The sequence below is a fragment of the Salvelinus alpinus genome, chromosome 18 (assembly GCF_045679555.1).
Source record: "Salvelinus alpinus chromosome 18, SLU_Salpinus.1, whole genome shotgun sequence".
NCBI lineage: Eukaryota > Metazoa > Chordata > Actinopteri > Salmoniformes > Salmonidae > Salvelinus > Salvelinus alpinus.
The window spans coordinates 20,096,515-20,118,781 of NC_092103.1; the positions used below are offsets into that span (position 1 = coordinate 20,096,515).

General features: G+C 41.7%; 2 protein-coding genes across 2 annotated transcripts; both read right to left on the minus strand.

Moving 5' to 3' along the window:
- Positions 1-1,179: 1,179 nt before the first annotated feature.
- Positions 1,180-8,821, minus strand: LOC139543973 (uncharacterized). The gene is made up of 4 exons (XM_071350581.1): positions 8,604-8,821; positions 4,074-4,253; positions 3,633-3,794; positions 1,180-3,123 (listed from the first exon to the last, which is right to left on the minus strand). Exons 2-4 carry the CDS (start codon positions 4,249-4,251, stop codon positions 2,669-2,671), a joined length of 795 nt encoding a protein of 264 aa, XP_071206682.1. The 5' UTR covers positions 4,252-4,253; positions 8,604-8,821; the 3' UTR covers positions 1,180-2,668.
- Positions 8,822-9,306: 485 nt separating this feature from the next.
- LOC139543974 (DDRGK domain-containing protein 1-like) lies at positions 9,307-21,035 on the minus strand. Its single transcript, XM_071350582.1, has 9 exons — positions 20,739-21,035; positions 20,103-20,258; positions 19,878-20,014; positions 18,943-19,044; positions 18,706-18,828; positions 15,878-15,916; positions 10,179-10,235; positions 9,866-9,914; positions 9,307-9,749 (listed from the first exon to the last, which is right to left on the minus strand). The coding sequence occupies exons 1-9, from the start codon at positions 20,824-20,826 to the stop codon at positions 9,589-9,591; spliced, it is 912 nt and encodes a 303-aa protein (XP_071206683.1). The 5' UTR covers positions 20,827-21,035; the 3' UTR covers positions 9,307-9,588.
- Positions 21,036-22,267: the final 1,232 nt, after the last annotated feature.

Sequence of the window (22,267 nt, forward strand, 5' to 3'; positions counted from 1 at the left end):
AAACCTGCCTATGCATTCAGAAAGACATGTGGGACCGTGTTGAGGTATATTTAGAGCCACCTGACTGTCCATGAAGAGGAGAGAAGGTCATCAGTCCCTATATAGTCACATATACCCCAGGATACTTACTCTATACAACAGACAGGGTTCAGATTTAAATTTGGTTTAAGACAAAATCCCTAGACCCCTACTCGATGTCTCATTTGATGCCAAGATGTTCCCACAAGGTGAATTTGGGTAGCAATTGATTTTATGGTACTGTTACCACCAGTGTAGGAAATTAGTATGGCGTTAGGTACTTTGATATAATTCACACAATTTCATAACCTATTACCAAATGGTACCTATTGCGGGGGCTTGTTTAAATGAATCGCAAAGAAAAAAAACAACAAGTAATTCATTCTGTAGATTATTACTGGGTAATTATCATTTAACCATGTAATTTCTAAGTTAATACCTGGTCATTTGCGTACCAGCAAGCAAAATAATGTGTTAGATGATCTCATGGTTTTGGATTAAGATCATGTCCTGATGATGTTGGTTGGAAATAAAGCTGTAGTGTCAGAGATGAGATATCAACACAAACAGATGAGTGGGAATAAGAGGAACTGGACACTTCTGTTCTGGAACAGGAAGAAAATGCATTCACACATTTCACTTAAACACAAAAACAGTTTAATTAATAAATAACACCACAAACAATCACAATGAACAGTCTGATTCATAGAGATGGGACTGTGACCCTGGAATAAGAGAAGGAATGTCTTCCTATGTACCTGAGGAAGAGATTGAGGAATAGTTTCCCGGACACAGATTAAGCATAGTCTTGAAATAAAAAGAGAATCTCGATTGAACATGTTTCCCAATACAGGATTAGGCTTAATCTGTGTGCAGGAAACAAGTGGGTAAGGAAAACCTGATTCTAGGCAGGCTCTTAGCTATCTTAATTAATTAGCCAATATCCATGGTCCTACCATCGTCTGCAACCAAACACCATCAAGGAGCTTGTTTTATTGGTTGCCTTCAAGCAGGATAACCCTGCTTTATAGAGTGGTTTGTGCTGTAATGTAACCATCTAAAGATGCCAAACTGGAATATATTTTCACAGTGATATGTATTATCTAGTGACAAATAGCAGTGTCGACATTTTATGAAACCAGAAACATTTGAATACATCAATCAATTTCAATCAATTTTATTTTATATAGCCCTTCGTACATCAGCTAATATCTCGAAGTGCTGTACAGACACCCAGCCTAAAACCCCAAACAGCTAGTAATGCAGGTGTAGAAGCACAGAAATCCAATAGATTATTCATAGATTTACCTGAAGTGTACTGAAACTAGAGTTTCCTTTGAGAAATTAAATTTAAAAAGCCCATTTGGCTATTATTGCCACTGTAGCTTTTATCACTTTTAATTGATGCACTATTTATTAATGCATGGATGTTTACTACTATAGGAAGAATTGAGTGTGGATATGACGGCTTGCATTTCCACAACAGGTAGTGTAAATACATGGCACTTGCCTTTATATGACTTGATATACTAATATCAATATACATAAAATATACATAAAATATTCAACACATCATATTTTAATATCATTAGTATATCAAGTCATATAAAGGCAAGTGCCATGTATTTACACTACCTGTTGTGGAAATGCAAGCCGTCATATCCACACTCAATTCTTCCTATAGTAGTAAACATCCATGCATTAATAAATAGTGCATCAATTAAAAGTGATAAAAGCTACAGTGGCAATAATAGCCAAATGGGCTTTTTAAATTTAATTTCTCAAAGGAAACTCTAGTTTCAGTACACTTCAGGTAAATCTATGAATAATCTATTGGATTTCTGACCTCCATTTGGGAAACTTCAAGTGTCACTATGAAAGATTGTGCAAAGGGGTTAAGATAATAAATAGGTTAGAAAACCTGCAAAAATAATTTTAAAAAACCGTCTTGTAGGGATTTTTATAACTAGAAGAGGAGAATAGGTGATTGTACAAACATGGGCTATATTTCAACTTATGCTCAATTGAACATATTTTCTGGTTTTGAACTGTTTGAAACCATTCGCTGATCCTGAACATACCCCAGTGGTTATTTTGCAGTAATGGGAACAGGGTCAAAGCTTGTTCCCATTGATGAGTTTACTATCCCTTCATGCAAGTGACGCCACGTGTTCAACTATATTGAAAAGAGCATATAATTTGTATAACACTCTTGCCCTGGTCACACAGACAGAAATAGCTTAAACATGTGGCACACTTTTTCAACCATCACAGCAAGCAAAATAACTCTTGACCTTGGTCAAGTGAAGTTGGAGACTCTGGGCCTAAACTCCCACAAGGGAAAGATAATGTTATTCTTTTTATTTATGTTGTTCAACTGTACACACACTGACCCGAGAGGGAAGTTTTTAGGCAGACAAACATTACGAGAACATTCGGAAACGTATCTGATCTCTTTTTTGGCTCCTGACAGGATTCTACTATCTCGGTCCAGTGAAGTATTAAAAGGAACCAAAACATGACCAGGGAAGAGGCCAGCACTGCTGTCTAATAAAGTCTGTTACAGGCCATGTGTGATCCTGGTTCGCATTCTAGTAGAGAACCAAACCACAGTTCACCTTTTGGGCTACACATATAAACAGAACCCCCTTTAGCAGTCTCCACCTCCACCCACCTCCACCTGATTCAGTTCAGGGAACACCTCTCCTGCCCACTCCTCCCCCCTGTTGTCTCCGTCAGACTGCCCCACTCCCTGCTCCCTGGGAGTGAGGGGCTCTGTGTCACTGTCGTCCCCTTCCACCACGGCTGTGTAGTCACTCTGGGTGGAGGTGGGGTGCCCCGGGCAACTCAGGCTGATCACAGGAGCCAGGCAGGAAAAAAGTAGGCCCAGCATGGCAATGTAGAAGCTCTCCCCTGGGTAAGCCTGCATCCCCGCTGCCCCTCCTTGGCTTCTGGTGCCAGGCCTAGGAGACCAAGACCCAGACCCGGGCCAGGTCCAGCCCCCTACCCAGTCCCACAGTAGCCCAAATTTGCCCTCCTGAAGGTTGCCGCTGATGACGTACAGGCAAGCCCCACACACTCCCAGCACGGACATTAGGAAAACGACTGGGGAGAGTGGAAGGGAGAAAAAGAGACATGGAGGGAAAGGGAGAAAGAGAGCGAGAGGATGATAAACTAATTAATCCCAGAGAGAACTGCAGAGTGATGTAAATCAACATGGCTCAGCAAACATGACTCATGTCATTTTATGACACTTAATATTTTATGAGACCTGTGAGAGTATATTCTTCTTCAAATTATGACTAGCGGTTAAGAGCGTTGGGCCAGTAACTGAAAGGTTGCTGGTTCAAATCCCTGAGCCGACTAGATAAAAAATATGCAGATGTGCCCTTGAGCAAAGCACATAACCCTAATTGCTCCTGTAAGTCGCTGTGGAGAAGAGCGTCTGCTAAATAACTAAACATTTAAAAAAATAAAAAAATGACAGTATAGTGATAAAGCCCTCAGAGAGACAAGCAGACAGAGAAAAACATTGGCAGCAATTGAGACCGAACGAGAAAGAGAGAGAATAAGAAAAGTGAGAGAGATAGACAAAGGGAGAAAGGTTAGGTTACCAGTGGAGATGTGGAGTGACACCACCAGTCGAGGGTGGGACATCCCAGTCCCCAAGAAGTCCAATAAGAAGGAGGAGCTGGAGAGCAGGACAGCAGTGTAGCACAGAGCCGCCAGGGCATAGAGCAGCCACATCCCCCAGCCGTTAACACCACCCAGAGGACCTACAGGAAGGGAACACACACGTACTCTCAGTCAACTCCACACACACCACACTCCCAGGCTTCTGCATAAGCAGAAAGTAAATACGTTTAAGATCACAAACATGGAAATACGGACGAGTACAGTACATAGGCCTTTAACCAGACATATGTGGGTGCAGTTAAACTGTAGAAAATGTGAACTCTACATTGTCAAAACAAATGACGATTGTGTGGTAGCAGAGATAGAAGACAAATGTCAACCAATCTCTTCTTTGACGGTCCAGCCTTGCCCTTCCCTACCTGTGTCAGTGAGGTTCTGGGCAGCGTGCAGTGTGAAGGCCACTCCATAGATGATTTGTTTGCCTCCGGGGTCAGTACTGTTCCTGACCTGGATCCAGTTGGGGTCAGCGATGGACGTGCACAGGGACACCAGCGTAAAGCACTGGCAAACCGCAGCCGGAGACATGCTCAGAGTCATGGCTGGAAGGGAGACACGATGTAGCCCCATCCATAACAATTTGTAGTCAACTGTTGCTCAGAGAATTTGCAACAGTTGCCAAATACATAGATGTAATGTCACCATTTAGGCAAGGTGTTTTACTAGACTGTTTTACTAGATTTTCTTACTGTTTCAGACAAATCATGTGTATGGTTAGCTGTAATAATATGACTTCAATGGATGTACAACTAAGAAGTAAGAAGAGTTTATGCAAAAAATAACGATGCAGCACAGAATGCTGTTGCAGGTTGTAAGAACATTGACACTGTAAACCTGAAGTTGGGAAACTTGAAATGAGGAAGTGAGAGATCTGTGGAATGGTTCGGTATTATTAAGGCATCTGTCACTTAACCCTTCACTTACCAGCAGCTAGACTAGCACTAACCCACTATAAGATGAAAATGTAGACTAGCTAGCTACTTGCTGCTAAGGGATAACCTAGCCAAGTAAAACTCAACTCTACAATGTACTTCACATCAACATCGTGGAGTTGAGTTTTACTTGGCTAGGGATAACCAAGTGCCACAAATAAAAACAAAAGTCATGCGACAAATTAATTGTGTATTGTTCAGCATATTGTCTGAAAAGCAAGCTAAAGTGCCATCAGAAAGTATTCAGACCCCTTGACTTTTTCCAAATTTGATTGTGTTACAGCCTGAATTTAAATTGTAGATTTTTGTCACTGGCCTACACACAATTCCCTATAATGTCAAAGTCAAATGATGTTAGACATTTTTACAAACGTATTAAAAATGAAAAGCTGAATGTCTTGAGTCAATAAGTATTCAACCACTTTATTATGGAAAGCCTAAATAAGTTCAGGAGTAAAAGCATGAGATGACTACCTCATCTCTGTACCACACACATACAGATAATTGTAAAGTCCCCCAGTTGACCTGTGAATTTCAAATACAGATTCAACCACAAAGACAAAGGAGGTTTACCAATGCCTCGCAAAGAAGGAAACCTATTGGAAGATGGGTAGGGGAAAAAAGCAGACATTCAATATCCCATTCAATACACTTTACACTACAAAGATACAGGCATCCTTTCTAACTCAGTTGCCGGAGAGGAGAGAAAACACTCAGGGATTTCACCATGAGGCCAAACAGTTACAGAGTTTAATAGCTGTGATAGGAGAAAACTGAGGGTGGCTCAACAACATTGTAGTTACTAAACAATAGTAACCTAATTTACAGAGGGAAAAGAAGGAAGCTTGTACAGAATAAAAAATATTCCAAAACATGCATCCTGTTTGCAACAAGGCACTAAAGTAATACTGCAAAAAATGTGGCAAAGCAATTCACTTTTTGTCCTGAATACAAAGTGTTATGTTACGGGGCAAATGCAATACAACAAATTACTGAGTACCACTCTCCAAAGTATTGTTTTCAAGCATCTTGAAGGCTGTGTTATGTTATGGGTATGATTGTAATCGTTAAGGACTGATGAGTTTTTCAGGTTAAAAAAGAAACAGAATGGAGTGAAGCACAGGCAACAAACATCCTAGAGGAAAACCTGGAAAGCTGACTTGACCACCAGACAATGCGAGATTAATTCACCTTTCAGCAGGACAATAATCTAAAACACATGGCCAAATCTGCCAAGTTAACAAATCAAATCAAGTTTATTTTATATAGCCCTTCGTACATCAGCTAATATCTCGAAGTGCTGTACAGAAACCCAGCCTAAAACCCCAAACAGCAAGCAATGCAGGTGTAGAAGCACGGTGGCTAGGAAAAACTCCCTTGAAAGGCCAAAACCTAGGAAGAAACCTAGAGAGGAACCAGGCTATGAGGGGTGGCCAGTCCTCTTCTGGCTGTGCCGGGTGGAGATTATAACAGAACATGGCCAAGATGTTCAAATGTTCATAAATGACCAGCATGGCCAAATAATAATAATCACAGTAGTTATCGAGGGTGTAGCAAGTCAGCACCTCAGGAGTAAATGTCAGTTGGCTTTTCATAGCCGATCATTAAGAGTATCTCTACCGCTCCTGCGGTCTCTAGAGAGTTGAAAACAGCAGGTCTGGGACAGGTAGCACGTCCGGTGCTACCTGTCAGACTACCGACCATTTCGAATCCCACCATACCTTCTCCGCTATGCAATCTGGTTTCAGAGCTGGTCATGGGTGCACCTCAGCCACGCTCAAGGTCCTAAACGACATCATAACCGCCATCGATAAGAGACATTACTGCGCAGCCGTCTTCATCGACCTGGCCAAGGCTTTCGACTCTGTCAATCACCACATTCTTATTGGCAGACTCGACAGCCTTGGTTTCTCAAATGATTGCCTCGCTTGGTTTACCAACTACTTCTCTGATAAAGTTCAGTGTGTCAAATCGGAGGGCCCGTTGTCCGGACCTCTGGCAGTCTCTATGGGGGTGCCACAGGGTTCAATCCTCGGGCCGACTCTCTTCTCTGTATACATCAATGATGTTGCTCTTGCTGCTGGTGATTCTCTGATACACCTCTACGCAGACGACACCATTCTGTATACTTCTGGCCCCTCTTTGGACACTGTGTTAACTAAGCTGTAGACGAGCTTCAATGCCATACAACTCTCCTTCCGTGGCCTCCAACTGCTCTTAAACGCAAGTAAAACTAAATGCATGCTATTCAACCGATCACTGCCCGCACCTGCTCGCCCGTCCAGCATCACTACTCTGGACGGCTCGGCTCGGAATACGTGGACAACTACAAATACCTAGGTGTCTGGTTAGACTGTAAACTCTCCTTCCAGACTCACATTAAGCATCTCCAATCCAAAATTAAATCTAGAATCGGCCTCCTATATCGCAACAAAGCATCCTTCACTCATGCTGCCAAACATACCCTCGTAAAACTGACCATCCTACCGATCCTCGACTTCGGTGATGTCATCTATAAAATAGCCTCCAACACTCTACTCAACAAACTGGATGCAGTCTATCACAGTGCCATCCCTTTTGTCACCAAAGCCCCATACACTACCCACCATTGCAACCTGTACGCTCTCGTTGGTTGGCCCTCGCTTCATACTCGTCGCCAAACCCACTGGCTACAGGTTATCTACAAGTCTCTGCTAGGTAAAGCCCCGCCTTATCTCAGCTCACTGGTCACCATAGCAGCACACGCTCCAGCAGGTATATCTCACTGGTCACCCCCAAAGCCAATTCCTCCTTTGGTCGTCTTTCCTTCCAGTTCTGCTGCCAATGACTGGAACGAACTGCAAAAATCTCTGAAGCTGGAAACACTTATCTCCCTCACTAGCTTTAAGCACCAGCTGTCAGAGCAGCTCACAGATTACTGCACCCGTACATAGCCCATCTATAATTTAGCCCAAACAACTACCTCTTCCCCTACTGTATTTATTTAGCTCCTTTGCACCCCATTATTTCTATTTCTACTTTGCACATTCTTCCACTGAAAATCTACCATTCCAGTGTTTTACTTGCCATCATGGCCTTTTTTTTGCCTTTACCTCCCTTATCTCACCTCATTTGCTCACATTGTATATAGACTTATTTTTCTTCTGTATTATTGACTGTATGTTTTCTTTATTCCATGTGTAACTCTGTGTTGTTGTATGTGTCAAATTGCTATGCTTTATCTTGGCCAGGTCGCAGTTGCAAATGAGAACTTGTTCTCAACTAGCCTACCTGGTTAAATAAAGGTGAAATATTTTTTTTTAAATCTACACTGGAGTTGCTAACCAAGAAGACAGTGAATGTTTCTGAGTGGCCAAATTACAGTTTTGACTTAAATCTACTTGAAAATCTATGTCAAGACCTGAAAATGGTTGTCTAGCAATGATCAACAACCAATTTGACAGAGCTTGAAGAACTTTGAAAACAATTATGCACAAATTATGCACAATCCAGGTGTGGAAAATGTAAGATTTACCTATGGAAACTAACAGCTGTAATCGCTGCCAAAGGTGCCTCTACAAATTACTGACTCAGGGGTGTGAATACTTATGTAAATTAGACATGTTCAATAAAAATAAAAAATAATCTAAAAACATGTTTTCACTTTGTCACTATTGGGTATTGTGTCCAGATGGATGAGGGAAAATCTATTGAATAAGATGTTTTATTCAGGCTGTAACACAACAAAATAAGGAATAAATCAAGGGGTATGAATACTTTCTGAAGGGTGTGTAGTCAGGCATTGCGAAATTTCACATGTACAACCTATCTCGTGTCCTGAATTAACTCAAGAGAATCAGTTGTCAATAAAGTAACTAAAGCAGGCTAGCTAGCATGCGCTTGCTATTTCAGATCCACGCGCACAATAATAACTCTGCACAAGCTTGTTCTTTCGGAAATAGCTAGGCTAGCGTTACTTACCAGAGCTACGAAAACAAGGAAATCCACGAACATACAATCTATTTCTTTAAATGTATATAAATGCCTCACGGGTGTGGCTAAATATATGTTTTTTCTGAGCCGACATAATCTAAAGCCAATTCAAAGCACGGAATTATCTAACTTTCATTTGGCTAACGCTGGCTCGTAGACAGTCTTCCGGGATGACCGGAAATTACAAGCACGAGTGCAATGTTGTCACTAGTTACCACAGCCATAAAGGCTATATCGTAAAACTTCCTGAAAACAATCATGTGCCTTTTGGTCTTCATTTAAGATTACGGTTAGGCATAAAGCTAACGACACTGCTAAGGTTAGGTGTAAAATCATATTTTTAAAGGATAAATTGATTTATGACTTTGTGGCTGTGGTAACTACTGACGACCCGAGTGCAACGGTGTGCAAACAATTAGTCGGGGACATGATGTAATTAACTAGCAAATCCAACAAAGCGTGAATTAGTATTTTTGCATACTGTACAATTATTTACCTGTCTCTGACAGGTTCATATTCATCCCACCAAGGAATCAACAATATGCTATGAAATCTGGAACATAAATCTGCTCTAAGAATGCAATAATGTGCAACGTACTCAAGGTATAACTGTGGGTAGTGATTGTATGGCCAAGTTTAAGATACAAATAAATATGGTCTGGAAATACATAAAAAGAGGAAACATCCAAAATCCAGTTCACATGTCAACTTTATTCATATACAGTCTGTATACTGAGTATAATGAGAACACTCAATATAATCCAATAATTCAGTGTATGAAATTATAATTCTGAGTCTGTACCAGCATGAGTGTTGTCTAATGTGTTTGTTTATGCTTCATTACTTATCCGAGTTTGGCATCACAAATCTGGCAGCATTGAATATTTCAGGTTTTACTGTAGATTGATGAGGGAGTTTCTAGCTTCGGCAAAATCTGTCCACAATGTGTGTGTGTGTGTCTGTATATTCCCCATTAGGCGGTGTTTCGTATCTCGGGCGTGAGGTTGATGAGTGAGTTACTAGCCTGGGCCAGCTCGCTGATAGAGACCCTCCCTCTCTGTTTGATGAACTGAGCCACAGCGTTTAACTCTTCTGGCGTGATGGAGATAAACTTCCCTCTATCGTCGATCACTCCTGAAGAAAAGAATGAGAATAAAGATGGTCAGACAGCAGAGAAGCAAGAGTGCCTGACTATTTCTCTGAGTAAATGAGTACAATGTTAATTTTGGCACACACTTTTATTCACTTACCTGTGAGTTCACCATCAGCTAAGAGGTCCTGCAGTCTCGCAATTGCATCCTGTGAGCAAAGATTAGTTACATTTACATTTACATTTAAGTCATTTAGCAGACGCTCTTATCCAGAGCGACTTACAAATTAGTTATGATGACCAATCATCTCCCTTCTCTCAACCACCACAAAAAACACTAATATAACCTTGAACCTTGTGGAGATACAACACAATCTGACACAAATATTTCAAAATGAGAATAGACCATTGAGTGCAGGAATCATAGTCCATGGCACCCTTTGATCATTTTCCTGCCATCACCTGCCACTCACCTGTGTGCGCATTCCAAAGTGTGACGCCAGGTCTTCCAGCAGTACTACCTTGGAGTCCTGTGAGATAACCAGAGGAATAGAGGGTAAAAAACCTATACGTTGTTAACAATAAAATGTCACATAAGGTGCAGCGTAATCGACTTGCATGTAGGGGGGCAAGGAGATCCCCTGCTCTGCTAAAACCATTGACAACTGCGTGCCTTTTTCAAGGGATTGTTGAATAAATGTTAAGTATTTGGTTATAATATTATCACATCACCTCTTGAACAGCAGTCAGAACTACACATTTCTGATTATTCCATACAAAACAATAGCTGACATTTACTGTAGCTCTATCATCATAATTATACATTAAATAGCCTACCTGCATGCTTTTCATCACCAGTAAACATCAATTGATCATGTGATTTCAGATACAGTTGAAGTCAGAAGTTTACATACACTTAGGTTGGAGTCATTAAAACTCATTCTTCAACCACTCCACACATTTTTTGTTAATAAACTATAGTTTTCGTAAGTTTTGGCAAGTTTGTGCATGACACAAGTAATTTTTCCAACAATTGTTTACAGACAGATTTTTTCACTGTATCACAAATCCAGAGGGTCAGAAGTTTACATACACTAAGTTGACTGTGCCTTTAAATAGCTTGGAAAATTCCAGAAAACGATGTCATGGCTTTAGAAGCTTCTGATAGGCTAATTGACATAACTTGAGTCAATTGGAGGTGTACCTGTGGATGTATTTCAAGGCCTACCTTCAAACTCAGCGCCTCTTTGCTTGATATCATGGGAAAATCAAAAGAAAACAGCCAAGACCTCAGAATTTTTTTTGTACACCTCCACAAGTCTGGTTCACCCTTGGGAGCAATTTCCAAACGCCTGAAGGTACCATGTTCATCTGTACAAACAATAGTACGCAAGTATAAACACCATGGGACCACGCAGCCATCATACCGCTCAGGAAGGAGACGCGTTCGGTCTCCTAGAGATGAACGTACTTTGGTGCGAAAAGTGCAAATCAATCCCAGAACAGCAAAGGACCTTGTGAAGATGCTGGAGGAAACAGGTACAAAAGTATCTATATCCACAGTAAAATGAGTCCTAAATCGACATAACCTGAAAGGCCGCTCAGCAAGGAAGAAGCCACTGCTCCAAAACCGCCATAAGAAAGCCAGACTACAGATTGCAACTGCACATGGGGACAAAGATTGTACTTTTCAGAAATGTCCTCTGGTCTGATGAAACAAAAATAGAACTGTTTGGCTATAATGACCATTATGTTTGGAGGGAAAAGGGGGAGGCTTGCAAGCTGACGAACTACATCCCAACCGTGAAGCACAGGGCTGGCAGCATCATCATGTTGTGGGGGTGCTTTGCTGCAGGAGGGACTGGTGTAGTTCACAAAATAGATCATGAGGAATAAAATGATGTGGATATATTGAAGCAACATCAAGACATCAGTCAGGAAGTTAAAACTTGGTCGCAAATGGGTCTTCCAAATGGACAATGACCCCAAGCATACTTCCAAAGTTGTGGCAAAATGGCTTAAGGACAACAAAGTCAAGGTATTGGATTGGCCATAAAAAAAGCCCCGACCTCAATCCCATAGAAAAGTTGTGGGCAGAACTGAAAAAGCGTGTGCGAGCAAGCAGGCCTACAAACCTGACTCAGTTACACCAGCTCTGTCAGGAGGAATGGGCCAAAAGTCACCCAACTTACTGTGGGAAGCTTGTCGAAGGCTACAATTTAAAGGCAATGCTACCAAATACTAATTGAGTGTATGTAAACTGACCCACTGGGAATGTAATGAAAGAAAAAAGCTGAAATAAATCACTCTACTATTATTCTGACATTTCACATTCTTAAAATAAAGTGGTGATCCTAACTGACCTAAAACAGGGAATTCTTACTAGGATTAAATGTCAGGAATTGTGAAACTGAGTTTAATTGTATTTGGCTAAGGTGTATGTAAACCTCTGACTTCAACTGCACATGACGATAGCCTCACGATCTGTCTTAATATTGGCAAAAATTAAGTTGACATTTGGGTGATCTAAAATACAAGTGAAGTTAACTATACCTGATAGTGTGAGTGGTTTAGGTTAATTTCCCATCCTTTGTGGGCTCTGCATGTCAAGAAGGGCACGACTGCCGATGTACTGTTAGCTGATCATGTTTACGCATATTGTGTTGCAGCCATGCTGTGTTGTCGTCTTAGGTCTCTCTTTATGTAGGTTTGTGGTGTCTCTTGTGATGTGTATTTGGTCCTACATTTTTAATCCCAGCCCAGGTCCCCACAGGAGGCCTTTTGACTCTTGGTAAATAAGAATTTGTTCTTAATTGACTTGACTAGTTAAATTTAAAAAATATTACATTGCAAGCTACCGGTAGAAATGTTGCACAGTTGGCTAAACAGAAAGTATTCATACCTCTTGACTTATTCCACATTTTGTTGTGTTAGAGCCTGAATTCAAAATTGATTATAGATTCTTTCCTCACCCATCTACACACAATATCCCATAATGACAAAGTAAAAACATGTTTTTAGAAATCTATAGAAAATAAAATACAGAAATATCTCATTTACATAAGTATTCACACCCCCGAGTCAACCTTTGGCGCCGATTACAGCTTTGAGTCATCTTTGGTACGCATGTATCAGCTTTGCACATCTGGATTTGGGGATTTTCTCCAATTCTTGCTCGCAGATTTTTTCAAACTCTGTCAAGTTAGGTGGTGAATAGCAATCTTCAAGACTTTCCACAGATTTTAAATGAGATTCAAGACTGGGCTTTGGCTGGGCCACTCAAGGACATTTCACATTCTTGTTCTGAAGCCATTCCAGTGTTGCTTTGGCTGTATCTAAGGTCGTTTGCACGCTGAAGGAGGTTCTCATTACGGATTTGCCTGTATTTGGCTCCATTCATTGTTCCATCTATCCTTACCTGTCTCCCAGTCCCTGTCGCTGAAAACCATCCCATAGTATGATGCTGCCACCATGCTTCATGGTAGGGATGGTGTTAACAAGGCACAGCTCACACCCGTCTTTCTCCACACACAGCGTTTTGCATTCAGGCCAAATAGTAAAATTTGTTCATTAGAGTTACCAGCCTCAGAAATAGGCAATTAACTGCACCTCAGACTGCAGCCCAAATAAATGCTTCACAGAGTTCAAGTAACAGACACATCAACATCAACTATTCAGAGGAGACTGTGTGAATCATGCCTTCACAGTTGCTACAAACAAACTACTAAATGACACGAATAATAAGAGACTTGGTTGGGCCAAGAAACACGAGCAATTGACATTAGACTGGTGGAAATCTGTTCTTTGGTCTGAGTCGTCCAAATTTGAGATTTTTGGTTCCAACCGCCGTGTCTTTGAGACGCAGATTTGTTGAACAGATGATCTCTGCATGTGTGGTTCCCACCGTGAAGCATGGAGGAGGTGTGATGGTGTGGGGTGCTTTGCTGGTGACACTGATTTATTTAGAATTCAAGGCACAGTTAACCAGGATGGCTACCACAGCATTCTGCATTCTGGTTTTTGCTTAGTGGGACCATCATTTGTTTTTCAACAGGACAATGACCAAACACATCTCCAGGCTGTGTAAGGGCTATTTGACCAAGGAGGAGAGTGATGGAGTGCTGCATCAGATGACCTGGCCTCCACAATCATCCGACCTCAACCCAATTGAAACGGTTTGGGTTGAGTTGGACCACAGCGTGAAGGAAAAACACACAACAAGTGCTCAGCATATGTGGGAACTCCTTCAAGACTGTTGGAAAAGCATTCCAGGTGCTGAAGATGATTGAGAGAATACCAAGAGTGTGAGAGAATACCAAGAGTGTGCAAAGCTGTCATCGTGCTTCTACACCTGCATTGCTTGCTGTTTGGGGTTTTAGGCTGGGTTTCTGTACAGCACTGAGATATCAGCTGATGTAAGAAGGCTATATAAATACATTTGATGTGATTTGATCAAGGCAAAGGGTGCCTACTTCGAAGAATATAAAATATATTGTGATTTGTTTAACCCTTTTTTGGTTACTACATGATTCCACATGTTATTTCACTATTATTCTACAATGTAGAAAATAGTAAAAATAACGAAAAACCCTTGAATGAGTAGGTGTCTCCAAACCTTTAACTGGTACTGTATATAGACAGGTGTTTCTTTCTAAATCATGTCCAAACAATTTAATTGGCCACAGGTGTACTCCAATCAAGTTGTGGTGACATGTCAAGGGTGATCAAAGGAAATTGGATGCACCTGAACTCCATTTGTAGTGTTATAGCAAAGGGGTGTAAATACTTATGTAAATTAGATATATTTCATTTTCAATAAATCTGCAAACATTTCTAAAAACTTTTTTCACTTTTTCATTATGGGATTTTGTGTGTAGATAGGTGAGGAAGAAAATATATTTAATCAATTTTGAATTCAGGCTGTAAGAACAAAATGTGGACTAAATCAAGGGGTATGAATACTTTGTGAATTTTTATTTAACCTTTATTTAACTAGGCAAGTCAGTTAAGAACAAATTCTTATTTACAATGATGGCCTAGGAACAATGGGTCGCCTTGTTCAGGGGCAGAACGACAGCTTTTTACCTTGTCAGCTCGGGGATTCGATCTAGCAACCTTCGATCTAGCAACTGGCCCAATGCTCTAACCACTAGGCTAACTGCCGCCCCATAAATGCACTGTAGTGGTAATGTACTTTTTTCTCCAACCAACGTAGGCCTACCTAATGAAGTTAACACTATTCCCTTTTCAACATTGTTTTTAAGAGTGTTTAATCACAATTGCTGTGGACAGACATGATAGGCTACATTGATTAATGGACGATGTCAAATTGGCTACCTAGCTAATAACAGATCATGTCAATATGGTTAGTTAACAAGTTAACATTCAGGGGATAAACTAGATGGCTTTATCCAAATAGTGTTTGATTTGCTTGCTAGTGGTGATGACATAAGTCCAACTGACAACTTTATCAGAACGAGGACTTGCTGATGTCAAGCTCTTTCCAAAAGCCTAATCTCTAAAGATACAAGCCAAATGACACGCTGTTTGCTTAACTAACTATACGCCAAATGGGGCTCCCGAGTTTCGCAGCGGTCTAAGGCACTGCATCTCAGTGCAAGAGGCATCACTATAGTACCTGGTTCGAATCCAGGCTGCATCACATCAGGCCGTGATTGGGAGTCCCATAGGGCGGCGCACAATTGGCCCAGCGTCGTCCGGCTTTGGCCGGGGTAGGCCGTCATTGTAAATAAGAATTTGTTCTTACCTGACTTGCCTAGTTAAATAAAAAAAATAAAAAATGGTTATGCTATCCTCACGCATCTGAAATGACATGATCAATTGAGGTTTACTGATCATGAAAAGCATGCAGTTAATTGCTATAGCCTATAACTCGGATGATAGAGCTAAATGTGGAATAATCAGAACTGTGTAGTTCTGACTATTCTCTTCAAGAGGTTATGATGTTAAAATCAAATAGTTATAACATTTATTTAACATTCCCTTGAAAACGGCACATAGTTGTCAAAGGTTTTAGCAGAGCTGGGGGTCTCCATGCCCCGACGAATTGAGGCTTTTCTGCGGGAAAAGGGGGGTGCAACTCAATATTAGGAAGGTGTTCCTAAAGTTTTGTACACAGTGTATATGGTTCTGGTTAGGTTCCTGCTCATACCTTGATGTACTGGATGAACTCTTGTAGAAGGTTGCGTGACTATAAAAGAAGAACAAACATTAACATAAAATAGGGATTTTATGCCAGGAATCCGGTTACCGAGATTTACCGCCCAAAACTACTCCCTTTTCCCAGGATAAATATCTGCAAGAAACCGGTAAATTATTTACATGAACAGCAGTGTGAAACAGAACTGTTAAATTACATGCGATGTCTAAATGTGGCTTCTCTACAGCCTCTGCATGATGAATCAACCCTCAGGGTGGGGACAGACAGCCCATCTTAGTATGGAGCGCAGTTCACAATGCATGGAGACCTATCATCTCATGGTAAAATTTGTTTTTAATGTGACAGGTAGGTCTACATTTGCTGCAGCATAACCTACGCTACAGTAATATAAAAAAACAGAATGCTTGTCTAATTTACCCATCTCCATCTGGCTTTCGGGGGTGACCTTGTTTTTTAATTATAACGATTTTTTTTATTATTGCAGCTGCTGAGTTTTAATATATATCGAATATCGTTACTTTAAAATCAGTGCACGCGCAGGCTCTCCCCAACGCATTGAAATGTTATCCAAAATAGACAATCCTGTTCTAAATTGAGATATATATACACTGCTCAAAAAAATAAAGGGAACACTAAAATAACACAGCCTAGATCTGAATGAATGAAATATTCTTATTAAATACTTTTTTCTTTACATAGTTGAATGTGCTGACAACAAAATCACACAAAAATGATCAATGTAAATCAAATTTATCAACCCATGGAGGTCTGGATTTGGAGTCACACTCAAAATTATAGTGGAAAACCACACTACAGGCTGATCCAACTTTGATGTAATGTCCTTAAAACAAGTCAAAATGAGGCTCAGTAGTGTGTGTGTGGCCTCCATGTGCCTGTATGACCTCCCTACAACGCCTGGGCATGCTCCTGATCAGGTGGCGGATGGTCTCCTGAGGGATCTCCTCCCAGACCTGGACTAAAGCATCCGCCAACTCCTGGACAGTCTGTGGTGCAACGTGGTGTTGGTGGATGGAGCGAGACATGATGTCCCAGATGTGCTCAATTGGATTCAGGTCTGGGGAACGGGCGGGCCAGTCCATAGCATCAATGCCTTCCTCTTGCAGGAACTGCTGACACACTCCAGCCACATGAGGTCTAGCATTGTCTTGCATTAGGAGGAACCCAGGGCCAACCGCACCAGCATATGGTCTGACAAGGGGTCTGAGGATCTCATCTCGGTACCTAATGGCAGTCAGGCTACCTCTGGCGAGCACATGGAGGGCTGTGCGGCCCCCCAAAGAAATGCCACCCCACACCATGACTGGAGGATGTTGCAGGCAGCAGAACGTTCTCCACGGCGTCTCCAGACTCTGTTACGTCTGTCACATGTGCTCAGTGTGAACCTGCTTTCATCTGTGAAGAGCACAGGGCGCCAGTGGCGAATTTGCCAATCTTGGTGTTCTCTGGCAAATGCCAAACGTCCTGCACGGTGTTGGGCTGTAAGCACAACCCCCACCTGTGGACGTCGGGCCCTCATACCACCCTCATGGAGTCTGTTTCTGACCGTTTGAGCAGACACATGCACATTTGTGGCCTGCTGGAGGTCATTTTGCAGGGCTCTGGCAGTGCTCCCCCTTGCACAAAAGCGGAGGTAGCAGTCCTGCTGCTGGTTGTTGCCCTCCTACGGCCTCCTCCACGTCTCATGATGTACTGGCCTGTCTCCTGGTAGCGCCTCCATGCTCTGGACACTACGCTGACAGACACAGCAAACCTTCTTGCCACAGCTCGCATTGATGTGCCATCCTGGATGAGCTGCACTACCTGAGCCACTTGTGTGGGTTGTAGACTCCGTCTCATGCTACCACTAGAGTGAAAGCACCGCCAGCATTCAAAAGTGACCAAAACATCAGCCAGGAAGCATAGGAACTGAGAAGTGGTCTGTGGTCACGACCTGCAGAACCACTCCTTTATTGGGGGTGTCTTGCTAATTGCCTATAATTTCCACCTTTTTTCTATTCCATTTGCACAACAGCATGTGAAATTTATTGTCAATCAGTGTTGCTTCCTAAGTGGACAGTTTGATTTCACAGAAGTGTGATTGACTTGGAGTTACATTGTGTTGTTTTAAGTGTTCCCTTTATTTTTTTGAGCAGTGTATATATAATAGATGTCCTAGCCTACCTCTCTTTCAGGTAATACTGGCTTCTCCTTAAAAAAATGCTCCTTAGCTCTTGGGAGTCCCATGCAGGAAAAGCTAGACAAGAATAGCTTGCTAAGGCGACTTATGGTTGAGAAATTAACAGTAAATTCTCTGCCAACAGCTCTGGTGGACATTCCTGCAGTCAGCATGCCAACTGCACGCTCCCTCGAAACTTTATAGTGGTCTTTTATTGTCATCAGCACAAGGTGCACCTGTGTAATGATCATGCTGTTTAATCAGCTTCTTGATATACCACACCTGTCAGGTAAATGGATTATCTTGGCAAAAGATAAATCCTCACTAACAGGGATGTAAACAAATTTGTGCACAAAAGGTCTACTACACCTGTTGTATACGGCACAACACTTTAGAGAAATAAGCTTTTTGTGCGTATTGAAAATTTATGGGATCTTTTATTTCAGCTCATGAAACCAACACTTTACATGTTGCGTTTATATTTTTGTTCTCTCTCTTTCTTTCTCCCTCACTCCGCGGGCCTACAAAAGGGGGGAAGTGGGCCGCCAGTTGCCCAGCCCTGATCTACTTGATAAAAACGGGTTCATGTCAACAGCCACCTAAACCACTTAAACTGAACTATGTGAATACACTAGTAAACTACCTCTTCCTCTGTGACATCATCAGCTTCACCCTGCTCCTCGACGACAAAGGACTGTTTGAGCCTTAGGTACTCCTCTTCCTCCTCCTTCTCCTGCTCCTCTTTGGCCCGCCGCTCCTCTTCCTCCTAAACAGAAAATAATAATAGGAGAAAGAAGGAATGAGTGCAAAAGTGGGAATAAGAAGTGATGTGTCTACTTGCATCTGTGTTCAAAAGAGTGAGATAGTGTGTGTTCATTACCTCTTTCTGCTCCTGTTGTCTCTCTTTCTCATCCTCCTTGCTTCTCTCCTGCTCTCGGAGCTCCTGCATTTTCTTCCTTTCCTCTCTCTCTGCCAGCTCAGCCTGAGGAACACAGCATCAAACCCAGTCGCCAAGAAGAACACTTGCAAACATAAAATACAATGATTTGAAAATGCAGGGTGGGTCAAAGCAATATGGTGGATGCCCTTCACCTGCCTGGTTCTATCACAGCAGTGCAGCTGAGAAGAAGCAGTGCAGCTGAAGGGAGAACGCCATTTGAGGGGAGAAAGTCATTGTAGACTATTGACTAGGGCTGTGAGGCAATATTTTTGTTCATGGCAAACAGGAAAACAAGAAGCAGATCAAACTCTTTGGTCCTTTAAAAGAACTGCTGTATGTAAAATCAAATCAAATTCAAATCAAATGTATTTATAAAGCCCTTCTTACATCAGCTGATGTCACAAAGTGCTGTACAGAAACCCAGCCTAAAACCCCAAACAGCAAGCAATGCAGGTGTAGAAGCACGATGGCTAGGAAAAACTCCCTAGAAAGGCCAGAACCTAGAAAGAAACCTAGAGAGGAACCAGGCTATGAGGGGTGATCAAGATGGCTGTGCCAGGTGGAGATTATAACAGAACATGGCCAAGATGTTCAAATGTTCATAGAGGTCCAGCAGGGTAAAATATTGTGTGCTTATAGTTTGGAAAATAAATGTGACACTGGATGACAACATAATGATATTTGTTTCCAACATTAGGGCTGTTTTCCTAAAGAAGTTAAATCCGCTTCATGTTTTGTTTCCTTGCCACAAAACTAACGAGTATTGTGATACTGGTATCGTCCCGGCCCTACTGTTGATTGACATGCTACTGATGACATAATGGACAATCTCCAATGGAGAACTGTTCTCCAGTTGTTCCAGAGAGTGGTAATACCTCTCTCTGAGCCCGTTTGGCTTGTTTCTCCTCTAGCTTCCTCTGCTTCTTGGCTCCAAGCTTCCCTGTGGCCTGGAACTGCTGTTCCTCCTCTTCTTCCTGTTCCTCCACAGCCACTTCCTCTACAGGGCTGTCCTCTGAAGGAGCATTCACACATTTTTGAAACTTCATTTTCACAGTAGAAACACATGTGATACTCATGTGTGTGTATGTCAGATGTGTTACCGTTGTCGGATGCGTCCCTTTGGGCTCGCCTCTGGGCCATCACCCTGCTGTTGAGATTTCTACGGCGTCGGGGCATGCCCGCCCCACGCTCCTCGGCCACCTGCGGGCGAGGAGCTGCCACCCGAGCCAACACATCCTGCCTTTGTTCACGATCAGCTGGAGAGAGGGGGGGGACCATTTTCAATTACAGATTATTGGGTCAATTTAGGCCAAAAACTAGTGCACATATGCGGAGAGAGGTAAAGAGCAGGAGACATGGGGAAGAGTTAATGGAGGGAGTCAGGGAAGGCAGATAATGGGAACACAGATAGACTCGATTAAGTTTACTAGTAGAAAGTATAGGAAGAGAATAGGGGAGGGAGACAAATATAGCAAGAGAAATAACGTAAAATAAGCTTGTTGTCAACATGTTCCTTAGTCAGCTACAACAGTAGCTAGCTTCATTGAGAACTGACAGGTCATGACGAGCAAGTGATAGGGAAAAAAATAAACACCCAAACAACCTCTACTTTTAACTTAGGTTAAACGCTATAAATAGCCAGTGTTAAACACGAATAGCAACTCTATTGCTAACGTTAGCTGTTTAAGTATTGGTGTCGTTATCCAAACGCTTGGTAGCTACAGTTAACTCCTTACCTTCCTCTGTTTTTCCTCGTACCTTCACAGCAAAAACGATCATCACAATAAGGATTGCTGCAGCAATCAAATACACCACGATGTCCATTGCAAATTTTAAATGGTTATTTCAGATTCTATGAATTTCACATTTCAAACTCTCTTCCCCACCATGACAGACACGTATGTTGAGTTGTGCTTCAGAGACCCATGTCACGTGATATTCTTCTTCTTTAAGTTTTAATTGGCGAATCGCAACCAACTGATACGTGCATACACCGCCACCTACTGTACTGGAGTGTGAGACCGGTCACGACCAACCGAAAACACCATATTCTCTTAATTAACTAACCCCGAATTTTGAAGAAAATTAAATATTTCCCTAACAAACCTCTCTACTCCCATCACCCACACCCAAAATATCACCCACTCCACATTCAAGTCCAACCTCTCTGACCCTGTCAAACAACCTCTCTCATTCTACATCATACATTTCACAAAATAATAATACATTTCCTCTACCATACAGCCATTACACATTCCAGTACCATGTTTCCCTATCAATTTCAAAGACAAATTAAAACTTGTATGCCCTAATCTCATCCAACACAACATAACGTCCTCCCTTCTATTCCCATTATATGACACTACCTCCCGTACAGATTTCCTTGTACTATAAACATTTCTGCCCTCACTACTTTCACCCCATTGTCTCTGCCAGCAATCTAACCAATTTTTCAGAATAAATGTTTTAATTCCCCCTCTTCCCAACTGCACCTGTATATCCACAATATTTCTTTCCAAAGCTTTTTTGCTATTATGAGCAGGAATCCAACAGAACTGAATTTCAATACCATTCTTTTGTAATCCAACAACAGCATAAATATTTCTAACCATAAATCCTCACGTTCTGACTTTCCAGATTTTAAACTACACAAAACTGATACAGAGTCCGAACATATTACTACTCTTCTTGGTTGCACCTCCTATATCCATTGCAATCCAACAATTATCGTAACCACTTAATTGAATATACCGATACATAATTTGTTAGTCTCTTGCATAGATTAACATCAAACTCAAGAATAAATACACCTTCTCCTGTTTTCCCATTCATATGATCCTTTGAACCATCTGTATACACTGCAAGGCAAGAACAAAACTGAGTACTAATATATCGATCCACTATTGTTTCTACATTAGCTTCTTCACACCACTGTTTATTTTCTTCCATCAGGCTATGATCAACATGTGGCCTTATATAAAACAACGGTAGCACATTTCCTATTGCCACAGCTGGCACTATAACAAGGTCCCTGAGTCCATATTTATCAACCGTTTTCCCAATCTCTGGACCAAAACCCCTATTTTGATGTTGTTCATATTCCCAGCAGTTTTCTAATACTGTCAGTGTTGGATGATCTACCGCACTACCATTCAATATTTCCTAGTATGCCAGGGCTAGATTAACTCATCTAAGGGATTGTGGCATTTCCGCAGAATCTACCTGTAAAGCCTCAACAGGTGTAGTTTTAAATGCACCATCGCAC